We start from the raw sequence: 12794 nt of genomic DNA, 5'->3' as shown, positions 1-12794 counted from the left end.
GATATTAGGTAAGATTCATTGAAATTATGTATGTAAACACACTGTTTATATACAGTAAAAAAATATTATTTTAAAGATATCGAGTGTCTCCAATATCACATATGTTATAGCCATTATGATAGACAGGCCACAAGCAATATATACGTACAATGCATGAAAAATTGTATAGAGTAAATGTGTGTACAGTGACACTAAACGTACGCACATGTCCTAAGTACTGTAAGTAGAAAATTAATTATGGTTACTCACCAACAATGACACGATGACTTGTCTGATAACAATGAGTTTAGTTTTACTGCACAACAAAGGAGAGCGTTACAGCCTTTAAAGGAGCCACTTCAGGCGACTGTGTAGCACCGCCGTTGTTCTTCTTCAATCCAAATCCCTAAAGCAGATTCCATCCAGACTACTGCTTTATTACATCCACTTACAACTCGTTTTGCACCCTGGTTAAAAGGACACTGCGGCCGTAGATCTTATATTCCTTTCCTACTTTTTAAATAAAAAGAATCGTAGCCTCATTGATGTTGTAATGGTGTCCTACAGCGGTGTAGCTTTTCCCTTCCTTCAACAAATCCAAAACGTTTACCTTTTCGGCAATCGTTAACATCTTCCGTTGGCGCTTGGGCACAGACCCTGAAGGAGTAGCAGTAGCAGATCGTTTTGGAGCCTTAATGAAGGACTTGACTATGCACAAAGATAAATACAAAAGAGCACAAAAGTTAACTCTTTACACAGCGAAACATGTTGATCTAAGGTTATGAATTGGAATATAAGGTGTCAGACATTCCGATATATAAGATGGAGCAGATTATTTAAGGCTTTATAAACCATAAGCAGTATTTTAAAGTCAATCCTGAATGACACAGGTAACCAGTGTAGTGACATCAAAACTGGAGAGATGTGCTCGGATTTTCTTTTCCTAGTTAGGATTCTAGCAGCTGCATTCTGCGCTTGTTGCTATCGATTGATGTCTTTTTTGCGTGACCCTGAGAGGAGTGCGTTACAGTAATCTAGTCGACTGAAAACAAAAGCGTGAACTCATTTCTCAGCATCTTTTGCTACGTTTCTTAAGTGAAAGAATGCTGTCCTAGTGGTCTGATGAATATGCGATTTAAAATTCAGATTACAGTCAACAGTTACTCCTAAATTTTTTACTTCTGTCTTAAACTTGATGCATTAGGATTAAAAGTTATTTCTGATAACCTCATTGAATCCATTATTGCCAATTACTAAAATTTCAGTTTTCTCTTTAGTTTGAGAAAATTACTATTCATCCATTCAGAAATACCAGTAAGACATTGTGTTAGTGAATCGAGAGAGTCGGTGTCATCAGGTGCTATTGATAAGTACAGCTGTGTGTCATCAGCATAACTGTGGTAACTCACATTGTAACCTGAGATAATCTGATCTAACGAAAGCATGTAAGTTGAAAAGAGCAGCGGACACAGGATAGAGCCTTGTGGAACACCATATCGGATATCATGTGTCTTTGAGTTGTAATTACCACAACTCACAAAGAATTTTCTCCCTGCCAGGTAGGATTCATACCGATTTAAGACATTGCCAGAGAGGCCCATCCATTGACTAAGGCGATTTCTAAGAATATTATGATCAATGGTGTCAAATGCGGCACTCAGATCTAAGAGGATGAGAACAGATAGACGGCCTGTGTCTGCATTTATCCGCACGTCATTTACTACTTTAACGAGTGCAGTTTCTGTGCTGTGATTTGTTCTGAAACCTGACTGAAATTTATCAAGAATAGCAGGTTTATTGAGGTGGTCATTTAACTGCATAATGACTGCCTTCTCTAGAATTTTACTTAAGAAGGGCAGGTTAGAGATGGGGCTAAAATTTTCAAAACACGGGTTTTGTTTTGCCGACGTGCTCGTCTCACTTGTGTATTATCAGGTAAGCGAAGTTCTGTCTTTTCTCAGCGGTTTCACTTTGTCGACAGAGTCAATTTCTTTTGAGTGTCATGCTGTAGCCTCGCACTTACGGGCCAGACAGACACACTTCCACACGTAGAAGTTTTATTTATAAGATATGGTATATTGTGTTTTTTTTTTTCTTCCTTTAACTAAATGCAGCAAGATCCTTCAAAATTCTTTTTGATTTAGTAACCCTCATCGAAAATGTTGGGATAAACTAACCACTCCATTTTAAGACTGAGGAAATAGATGGATTTGACTTTCACTCTGATTTTTCTGTAAATGTCATTTCATATCAGGATGCATGTTATGTTGCAAAGGTGCACTTAACAGCCTTAGGTAAGTATACACCTTGAGCGGCTGACGTTGGTGTTTCTATACACTGCTCCTGTAGATTCACTGAAGGGACTGTTCCCAGTTTTTAGAGGTGGAGGTGGCAGTGATGATCCTGGAGCCGACACTGCCCAGCCACCGTTCTTTGAAGAACATTCAACTTTTCTGTATGCACAGAATCCCAAAACATTAACATCACTTAGCAAGGTTCAAGCATCCAGGCCATAAGTGGAGACCTAAAACTTAGAAATTGCATGTCATGTGTGCATGTGTTTCTGTCTGCCTCCATCTGGTTTTCTTCCTCTACTAGCCACACACAAGTCCAGGGGCTTGGCTTGCTTTCCTTCTTTGTTCCTTCAGCAGCATTTTAACAAGCTTGCATGCTCTTAGGAAGCTCCCTCTTTAGTAAGGTGTTGATCCTGGCTGTTTTCCGTATCACTGATCTCTGTTTCTGCCTTCTTCTCACCTGCAGGTCGACAGACTGATGGAGTTGCATTTTAAATACCTGGAAGCTGTGCAGCTGGCTGACAAGAAGATTGAAGGCGAGAAGCACGTAAGAGGCGGGCATTCTTCCCAGATGTTAGACTGTTGTTGTTGTCGTTCTGTTTTTAACTTTGCCATTTCGTCATGAGAAGAAAGCGTTTGCAGTTCTGCTTTCCATAATCACCTTGATAATCATTTAAAAAAAACTGCTCTGACGACAAGTAGAATCGCATGCTTTAAAGGCCTTCTTGTATGGAGATGTTGTTCACTCACAAGAGTACTTGTTTTGGATAACAGATGGCACATTTAAAAGCTGCGTTTTTCACCCTGCCCCCCCAAAGGACTGCCTTTGTTAAATAGTAATAATAAGGTGTTGCTTAGCTTCCATGTGTTACATTGGTTTACCAATAGACTGTATGTCACAAAAATCCCACAAAGAAATGCTGCATTCCCCCCCAAGAACTGGTGGCAGGGTTTTAATGCCTGATGTAAATCGTCCTTGGACTGACTTATTTACGACACTAATAAAAATAGCGAATGAGTCCATAGGATGCCTGTGTAAGATAGGATGCCTCCAGTCTTTTGGATTGCTGTGGGGCGTTGGAGGATAGATTTCACATTTAACATAAAAGCTTGTCTTGGGGAAATATGCACATCATTTCTTGATGTCATAGTAATGGAACGTACTAGAAAAATGTCCTCCCTTTGGACGATGCTTGTTGTGTTTTAAAGTACCTCCCTGTTAGCACTGCATCTGGCTAACCATGCCGACTTATTAATACCAGTGAACAGTTGGGTATTCTACAGACTTGGAGGTGAGCTTTAATGGAAATAATTATAGATAGAAAAATCTTTTATCTCCAAGGTCATGGCTTCTTGTACCTTGTGTGTTTTGTTTATTATTTTAATGAGCTGTGTCACATCATGCTTATACATACCAAACTGATTCACAAAGGTTGAATTTGCTAATTTTATTATCATCGTAAAAATGTCGAGCCAAGAACACTATGTCTTGCAATGCTGTTATTTCTGCTTGGACAAAAAGAGGTTTTGTCTTTCTAAATTAAAAGAAGTGAGTGGTCAATTGCTGCTTAGTCTGAAAATGGCATTGTTCCGAGTTAATAGACAAGGGAGCAAGCTGGGCAAGTCTGTGTGTTTAGCTCCAGACTTGGAGTACTGATTGTTCTGGGGCCTTTTGAAAGGGAGTTTAGAAATGATGAGCAGTGCAGGCAGTGTCAATGTTAATAAAATTCTTAATTAAAATATTTGGGAAGCAGATAGTAAGTATGTCATTCTTGGAGATTAACATATTGTTTTGTAAACTTTCTGCAATTTCTTGTAACATGCAGAAAGTTTACTAAAGTTTTTTTTAGTCGTGCTCACAAACTAAATGACTGACATGGACATCGTGGAAGCCCAAGGCAAAATTTTATGGCATTTGTAAGAAGATGCATCTCATCTGCACTTATGTCAATCTGATCTCCATTCTAATATCCTCCTTCCTCTCCTCATGGTCCTTTTCCCCATTGGAAATGTAATTATTTAATGTTGGGGAAAATAGTGAGGCTTCATCACAAATATTCTGGTCAGACCTATAAGGAAAGCAGTTTTCTCTGTTGCAGTAGAAATAGTCTTCTACAGCCTTAGTCCTTAACCTGGCTTCTTAGAAAATTTTAGCTTTTTACAGAAGCTCTTTAAATAGGTATATATATATATATATATATATATATATATATATATATATATATATATATATATATATATATATATACACACACACACACATACAGTATCTCTATCTATTATGTAGTGCCTTTCACATCTATCCATCTATACATACACCACAATGACTGAATATAAAAAAAAAAAAACTTCTTAGCAGTTCCAATTCCAGTAAGGTGTTAAACTGGCATATTGCCTTTGGTGTGAAGGAGCCCCAGTTGTATTGCTTGATACACGTCTACTGATTTAATTTGTTGGCTGAAAATCCTCAGTGCTAGTGTATCACAATGAAGATGTGCAGCATTGTTCACAATGGCACTCAGTTTGAATTCTCTCCCATAACTGAGCCTCCCCTTTTAATTATCTTGTTGATTTGGTGGGCCTCTCTTGAGCACATCATCTTCTTTCGGCTGTTCCTGTTAGGGGTTGCCACGGCGGATCATCTTCTTTCATATCTTCCTGTCCTCTGCATCTTGTTCTGTTACACACATCACCTGCATGTCCTCTCTCACCATATCCATAAACCTTCACTTAGGCTTTCCTCTTTTCCTCTTCCCTGGCAGCTCTATCCTTAACATCCTTCTCCCAATATCACAGTGTAGAAAATTGCAGATTTGTTGTCAGTGTTATTAGTTGTTGAGTTTTTATTTTTTTTTTTTTTATAATTGTGCATTGTAGGTAGACTAAAACCACCAAAAGCCTCACCAACCTGCCTGATTCAATTTTTAGTCAAATCTAAAAAATCAGTATTTAATCAATACTTGTGGGAGACCCAAGTGTGAATCCTGTAAAAATTATACAGCCATCGCACTAAATCTGCTGGCGTACTTTGGTACTATTTTTAGAACTAGCATGATAAAAAGACAAATATGTCCTCAGTAATTAAACTGGCAGATACAGGTACACGCTGCCATGCCATTTTTAGTGTAGTACTAAAGCCTGGATCACTCAAATGCAGAGATTCAGGTTATTATACACTGCATTAAGAGAGTGGCTGGTGAACATTAGAAAGATTGTGACAAGAATATGGCGTTCAGCCCAGCACACTTGTCCATCTTATTCACATTGATTATCAAAAATAACATCGTCACAATTTGAAGGCCCCTGAAGTCGTCCTCCCCACCCCACTCCTTGGCAATTTATTCCATTTGTCTTTAGTTTTTTGTGTGTTGAACAAACGTTTTTTTTTTTTTTTTAAACTCTGTACCTGTGTTCTTGTTTTAGAGTTTATTAGAAAGTAATGCTCTGGATTTATTGTACTAATCCATTTCATAATTTTAATCACTGCAGTCAAGTCACCTCTTAATGTCCATTTGCTTAAATAACTCTTTCAGTCTCTCCTCATAGTTTAGATGTCTCAGTCCTTCTCCTCTGGACTTTCTCTAGTGTGTGTGTGTGTGTGTATATATATATATATATATATATATATATATATATATATATATATATATATATATATATATATATATATAAATATAAAATCACAGACATTGTAAAGGCTTGGGGCCTTAAATTTGAACAGAGATGTTCATTTCACAGAGTCTAAAACAGAGCTGGTTTGTATTGAGGCAAGATGGCAGTTTTAAATGGCAGAACCGGATGTGACCTCATCAGCGCCGGGAACAGAAATGTCATCAGTGGCGCCAGAACCACATGGGATTATCTGTGGATGGTCTGCAAGAGACTGAGAGAGACTGTCTGCACACTCCACTGCCCCCGTGGTGTGGTGTCGACTTTCTATCATTTATAATATTTTTAGAAATGATATGGAGATCAAAACTGTCCACAGTACTCCAGGTGAGCCTCACTAGTGTGTCCTGTAACTTAAGAATATACTTGTACTCCATACATTGAGATTTATAACCTAATGTCCTGTTAGCTGCCATGATCACGTCTATACATTGCTTTTAAAAGTAGATAGTGATGAGTCCACTAAACTCCAAAATCATTCTCAAAAGTTTTAGACCTCCCATAGTGTATTCAAATTGAACACATCTACTTCCTACTTGTAATACTTTGAGTTTAATAGAAGTACAGAAAATGTAATCTGCCTAAGCCTGTGTGCTATACAAGTCCCTCTCCAAGGATTCAAAGGACTGTAGATTATCTGCCAGTCCACCTAGCTTGGTATCGTCTGCAAACTTAACCATCTTATTGAGTATATTCTTGTCCAGATAGTTTATGTATATTAAAAATAAAACAGTAGCTGTCCCAGCACTGATCTCTGGGGGCTACCACTTTTAACAGAATGCTTCCATGTAGTGGTAGCATTTTGATGTAAATATTATTATTCTTAATTGTTTTGCCATGCATATTTATCAGACGGCTAATCCCAGTCTTATTTTTCAGAATCTCCACTCAGTTTTGTCCTGTTGAGTTTGTTTAATCAAATATCCAATTCTGTGGAAGCAGCAGGTCCATTAGTGTTTCAGCCTTTGCTGTCCTGGGATCCATTCACTGACTGGGGCCTGCAGGCTGTAACACACAGCCTCCCCCCTTCACAAAGGAATATATAATCCCTTTGTCACAGCATAGACATTTTAAATGCATTTTCACACATTTTAAAAATCCTATTGGAGGGACGGTACAAGGCACACTTCAGTGTCCTGCATGAGTGTGAACATAAGACTGCAGTACACAAAGATTTACATCAAATTATTGTAAAATTAAATGTATTTAACAGATATCTTCTTATTTGATTCTAGAATCAACTTTCTAGAATTTCCTTAGCTGGATTATTGAGCATGCATCGAGACATTAACAGATAGCTGAATATTTTAAGGCGTGTGTTCAACTCGCCACAGAACTGAACAGACTCAATTTGCTTTTTGCGCATTTTGCCGTGTTTCAGCTTTGTGATAAAATCATTTGAATTAATTTAAAATCATTTGAATTAATTTTTTTCTCTCTTCGGGCAACACCCAATGTCCCAGAATGACAAAGTGAAAACAGAATTGTTGCAATTGTATTAAAAAAATAATAATAGCTGAAATATCCCATTGACCCAAGTATTCAGACCCTTTACTTAATACTTTGTTGAACCACCTTTGGCAGCCATTCCAGCCTGGAGTAATCTTGGGTCTAATGTGACAAGCCTCGCACAACTTGATTTGGGGATCTTCTGCTAATGGTTTCTGCAGATCCTCTCGAGCTCTTTTAGGCTGGACGGAGATCATCGGTGGACAACTTTTCTCAGGTCTCTCCAGAGACGTTTGGTTAAGCTCAAGTCTGAGCTCTGGCAAAGCCACTCGAGAACATTCCGCAGAGTTGTCCTTTAGTTGTCCTGTGGTATCTTTCCTTTGTGTTTACAGTCATTGTCCAGTTAGAACAACAACAACATTTATTTCTATAGCACATTTTCATACAAATGTAGCTCAAAGTGCTTTACATGATGAAGAAAAGAGAAATAAAAGACAAAGTAAGAATTAGAATAAAACGACACTAATTAACATAGAATAAGAGTAAGGTCCGATGGCCAGGGAGGACAGAAAAAATTAAAAAAAAAAAAAAAGACTCCAGACGGCTGGAGAGAGAAAATATCTGCAGGAGTTCCAGGCCACGAGACCACCCGGCCCCCTCTGGGCATTCTAACTGACATAAATGAAACAGTCCTCTTTGTATTTAGGGTTCTCTTGGAAGGTGAATCTTTGACCCAGTCTGAAGTCCAGAGTGCTCTGAGCAGGTTTTCATTAAGGTTATCTCTGTTTTGCTCTGTTCATCTCACCCTAAACCCTTTGTAGTCTTCTTGTTCCTGTTGCTGCCAGCACCATGCTTCACTGTTGGATTGGTATTATGCCGATGAAGAGTGGTGTGTGGCTTCCTCCAGGTGTGACGCTTACTTAGAATTTAGTCCACACAGTTCAGTCTTGGTTTCATCAGACCAGAGAATCTTATTTGTCAAAGTCAAGAGAGTCATGCAGGTGTCTTTTTGCAAACTCCAAGCAGGTTAGTGAAGTGTTTCAGTCATGGTAGTTCCTTTGGAAAGTTCTTCCCCTTTCTATACAGGTTCTCTGGAACCCAGTCAGAAAGACCATCCAGTCCTTCGTCACCTCTCATACTGAGGCCTGTTGGAATGTGGTTCGTCCTGTGTAGAGGAAAAAGGGCAAATAGACTGGGAGACTAAGAATATGTCAACAGGTGTAGGAGAAACAAGACGCCAACAATAAAGAGCTGGGTGCCAGCCTGGTAACCCTGTGTAATTGAATGGCAAAGCAAAAAGAAAAAACCTGCAGTAATCGAGAGTTCAGGATAGAACTGACAGATGGCAGAGCTTCTGGTTTTCAGTCCTTCTTGCAGAAAGAGCCGGTTCCAGCTGAATGGACCCCAGAGGTGACATAAGAGGTATCATAATCGTCATTCATTGGTCTGAACAGAGAGAGAGGTTAGGAGCACACACTGATACAATGCATTGCCGCACTCACCACATGACAAACCAACTCAGGAACAGATTAGGACTCTAGTGCAGCCATGCAATGGGTGATACCTCAGCACCCCACTAGTTCAGATGGAATGGAACAGTGTCAGTTTTTTTTATGGTGGCTGGAGTGCCAATTCTGCCACCAACCCCCAAGTTTGTCCCTGCAGGTTGGCGGGCCTACATGCAGGGATGGATGCAGATAATATCATACCCAGGACGGAGCAATTGCAGGTGAAGGGCCTTGCTCAAGGGCTCAACAGAGCTGAACAGGGAGGAAGTAAAAACGCATTAGAACATGGCACCAACCCCTGGAGCGGCGCTAGAATTTCAGTCACGAGCCTTTCAGCTGGCCGTATGCAAATGCGTGTTACACACAGCTAGGCATGGAATAGTCAAGAAATGAGCCATTGTTCCTTAATTAGAAGTTGGAGAACACAAATAGCCCAAAGTAAAACTTGATGGAAAGAAGGCCATTTGTACAATTAATTTCTGTAACTAAGAACTTTGATTCATGAGCTGCTTTTTATTATTGTCCAAACACCTGGACATGCCTATTTATGTGTCACCATCTTTTATAGCATCAAGAGGTAATGTGGCAATGTTGCATTGTAGCCAGTCAGTTTGCTATCAACACCATAGCAACGATAAAAAGAAAAGGTGACTGAACCCATGAAAAACTAAAAATTGGTGGTTGCAACAGTAAATGAAATGTGCGTTATTTTTTTTAGACTTCATAATCCACTGTAACATATTTTTCATCCTTTATATGTACTTTGTCCTGAAATCTCCGTGGGGGACAGGGACCTACCCCAGCTCCCTGTGATTCAATGGTAAACACCCATTCTAACACTCTTAAATCTCAGTGGTGTGCATCTAATCCATTGCTCTCGAATCTCTGAGGGGGGTGCATACTCCCACCACCTCCATCCTACCCCACGCTTTCTGGTGTGTCACTTTGACTATGTCAGGAATTGAGCTAGTTTCTTTTGCTCTGGCCGAAAATTTTGTAAAAGCCTGGCAACCCTGCAGCACACACTACCACGATGGGTCAGATGAAGTTGCCAATTGACCACTTTAACATCCGTGATTTTTAAGTAGGAAGAAGTACTCGCAGACAAATTTAGGAATATGTAAACTCCTCTTGGACAAAGTTTTTTTTCTATTAAAAAAAATAACGAGACAAATCCCCCAGCTTTGTGTTTTTCCCACAAACATTTTTGGTTAAATATGTTGCCTTTTCAATAATGGATTAGTCGATACATGTTTTGTTTATTCTGCAGCATGCTGTATTGCACGTTCATGCATTTTTATAAATGGTAGCTTTTTGTTTAGATTTTGGTGACTAATATAACAAATACTTGTATGTCAACGAGACAAGCCTCCGTCTCTTCCTTCATCAGAATCACATCACTGCTGACTGGCCATCTTACTCTGTGTGCACAATTAGGCAAGTCCATTTCCTCGCCTTATTATTTCAATGCATGTTATCCAACTCTAAACCATATAAACTTGAATGCTTATTCACTGTAATCATTTTCAGGCTATTTGTAATTCTTTAATTGGGGAGACTATGTCTTAAAGTGATTAACACCTTATGTTAAGGTGTGCATAATTATTAGGCACTTTCATTACCTCAGGCAAAATGGGCCGAAAAAGAAATTTTAACTGACATTGAAAAGTCAAAAATTGTAAAAGTGACTTTCAGACGGATGCAGCAATCTGGAAATTGCAAAACTAGGTGTGTGACCACCAAACTATCAAAACATTTTGTGGCAAATAATGAGCAGTGTCACAAAAAAACTTATAGAGAAGAAAAGGGACAAATTAACTGCAAAGTGACCAGCAACCCATTAACCTCCAGGATCACAATTTTCCAGAACTGCAGTCTTCCATGAGTGTCAATGTACAAGATGTCAGGTGTTCACAGACATGGCTAAGGTAACAGGTTTTAACGTGGCCACCTCTGTATAAGATTCCCAAGTTGAAGCATCAAGACCAGGCCAAGAAATACCTGAAGATTGATTTCCCCCCCACCCCATGTTTTTATGGATAAATGAAATTAGAGTGACTCTTGTTGGGCCCATGGCTTGATCACTGATGGACCCAGGGCACCCATTCTAGTCAGGTGATATGGGCTGCTGTCATTCTGGATGATCTAGTTGGACCTTTTCAGGTTGAAGATGGACTAAAACTTATCTCCCAAACTTGCTGCCATTTTCTAGAAGATACTTTCTTCAAGCAGTGGTACAGGAAGAAATCCACAGCATTCAAGAAGGCCATGAGCTTAATGAACTGCAATGTCCCATCACATGCATCCAAATACTCCATTGCTTGGCTGGCCAGCAAAGATCTCAAAGGTGACAGAATAATGACCGGACTCCCTTGCTTAATCAACTTTAATCCTGTTGAGAACTTGTGGGACCTTCTCAAATGCGAGGGAAGGCAGTACACCTCTTTGAAAAGCTTTTGGGTGTGATGGTTTGTCTTTCTGGGAAAGTTCATCGTGAACCGCTAAAGAAACTGGCAGACTCGATGGATGGAAGGCTCGCAACAGTTATTGAAAGGAAGGGCGGTTTTATTGTTCATTGAATATTTTTTAAAAGGCCAAAAATATTATTTATGATGTCCTTTTATTTCTTATACTTACTCTGAAACTTTAAAAATAAACAAGTGATTTGATTGGGGATTTTTAATTTAGTTGCCTAATTGCACACATTTATTTTGCCCTGAGAAAGACAAAAGTCTCTCTTCTTTTGTTTGTTCTGGTTTGAAGTAATACAATTTTGAACTGACTTAAAGGATTGCTTTTGTTCAATAATAAAATTAGTCCAGAGGAATAACATTTGCCTAATTGTGCACACAGTGTATTTTTTTAAGAACAGTCTTGCCTTCTGTAAGTGTTTGAATTTCAGCCAACTGAGGATTTATGAATCAAGCCTTCAAATTTTCAGCCAAAGCCGTTGTAAGAAATGCGAAAATCTAAAAAACACCTGCTGAAACGCTACTGATTATGCGTACATCCACTTAACACAGCAATTAGTAGAATGCGCAAAATCTGAGTAAATGAAAACTGGGAACAAGGCCAACACTAAGACCTATCAATCCCAAAATTCCTCAATGTCTTCAAATCACCAGGTGGAAACAAACAAGTCACGCATAAGTTAAACAGTAACAAAGGTGTTGTATGCAAAAGGCATAGCACTGCCGTCCCCGTAACAAACAATGCTCCTGAACTTCTGTCTAATACTAATATAATTCTAGTTTGTTTGGCTAGAATCCATCCACACCAAGAAGCTGACTTGATTGTTGCAGAAGGTGGTATCAGAATGGGGAGGATGGTTTGTCCTACTGAGGCTCCGCAGAATCAGGTTAGGTCCATGGTGCAATTACAGATGTGGTGAGATATATATAGTCAAAAACCCTCCATTCTCCTTTAAATAGTCATCCAAGCTTTACGAGGTTATCACACCCAGTAACCTTAATCCTTTGGCCATACTGTGTTACTCCCAATTTCCAGTGTAGGCACAAGTGGGCCTAAGTAAGCAGAGGCCTGCCCAGTCAGTTGGTTTATGTTTTACTTAAGTTTGACATTATTTTTAAAATAATACCTTATACCCTTACATTGTTTGTTTAAGTTATGCAGTGTGATTCAAAAGTATTAAGCAATAGCATCGGTAATTGCTGGTTAACCTGTGTTTGTATTTGTTCAGGAGGTGGTGGGACAGAAATTCCCATTATTATTAAGAACAAAATCTCCAAACTTAGAGCAGTTTAAGTAACCTTCAAGATCCCCTCCTCTCTAGGGTGGCACATAGTTGTAAACACTTTCTTTATTCATATTACTGATGGACTGTGGACAGAAGCTCCTCCTCGGTCTCTCTGAACTGGACTTCATTCAGGCAGCA

General features: G+C 39.1%; 1 protein-coding gene across 1 annotated transcript in view; it reads left to right on the top strand.

The window, feature by feature from the left end:
• The window catches only part of ctnnbl1 (catenin, beta like 1), a 115142-nt gene that overhangs the window by 92451 nt on the left and 9897 nt on the right, over nt 1-12794 (top strand). The window contains exon 13 of the mRNA XM_039767354.1: nt 2740-2820. Within this exon, the coding sequence (XP_039623288.1) occupies nt 2740-2820 (81 nt within the window). The remainder of the gene's footprint in view (nt 1-2739; nt 2821-12794) is intronic.

The sequence above is a fragment of the Polypterus senegalus genome, chromosome 10 (assembly GCF_016835505.1).
Source record: "Polypterus senegalus isolate Bchr_013 chromosome 10, ASM1683550v1, whole genome shotgun sequence".
NCBI lineage: Eukaryota > Metazoa > Chordata > Cladistia > Polypteriformes > Polypteridae > Polypterus > Polypterus senegalus.
This window is presented reverse-complemented; position numbering and strand designations above follow the sequence as displayed.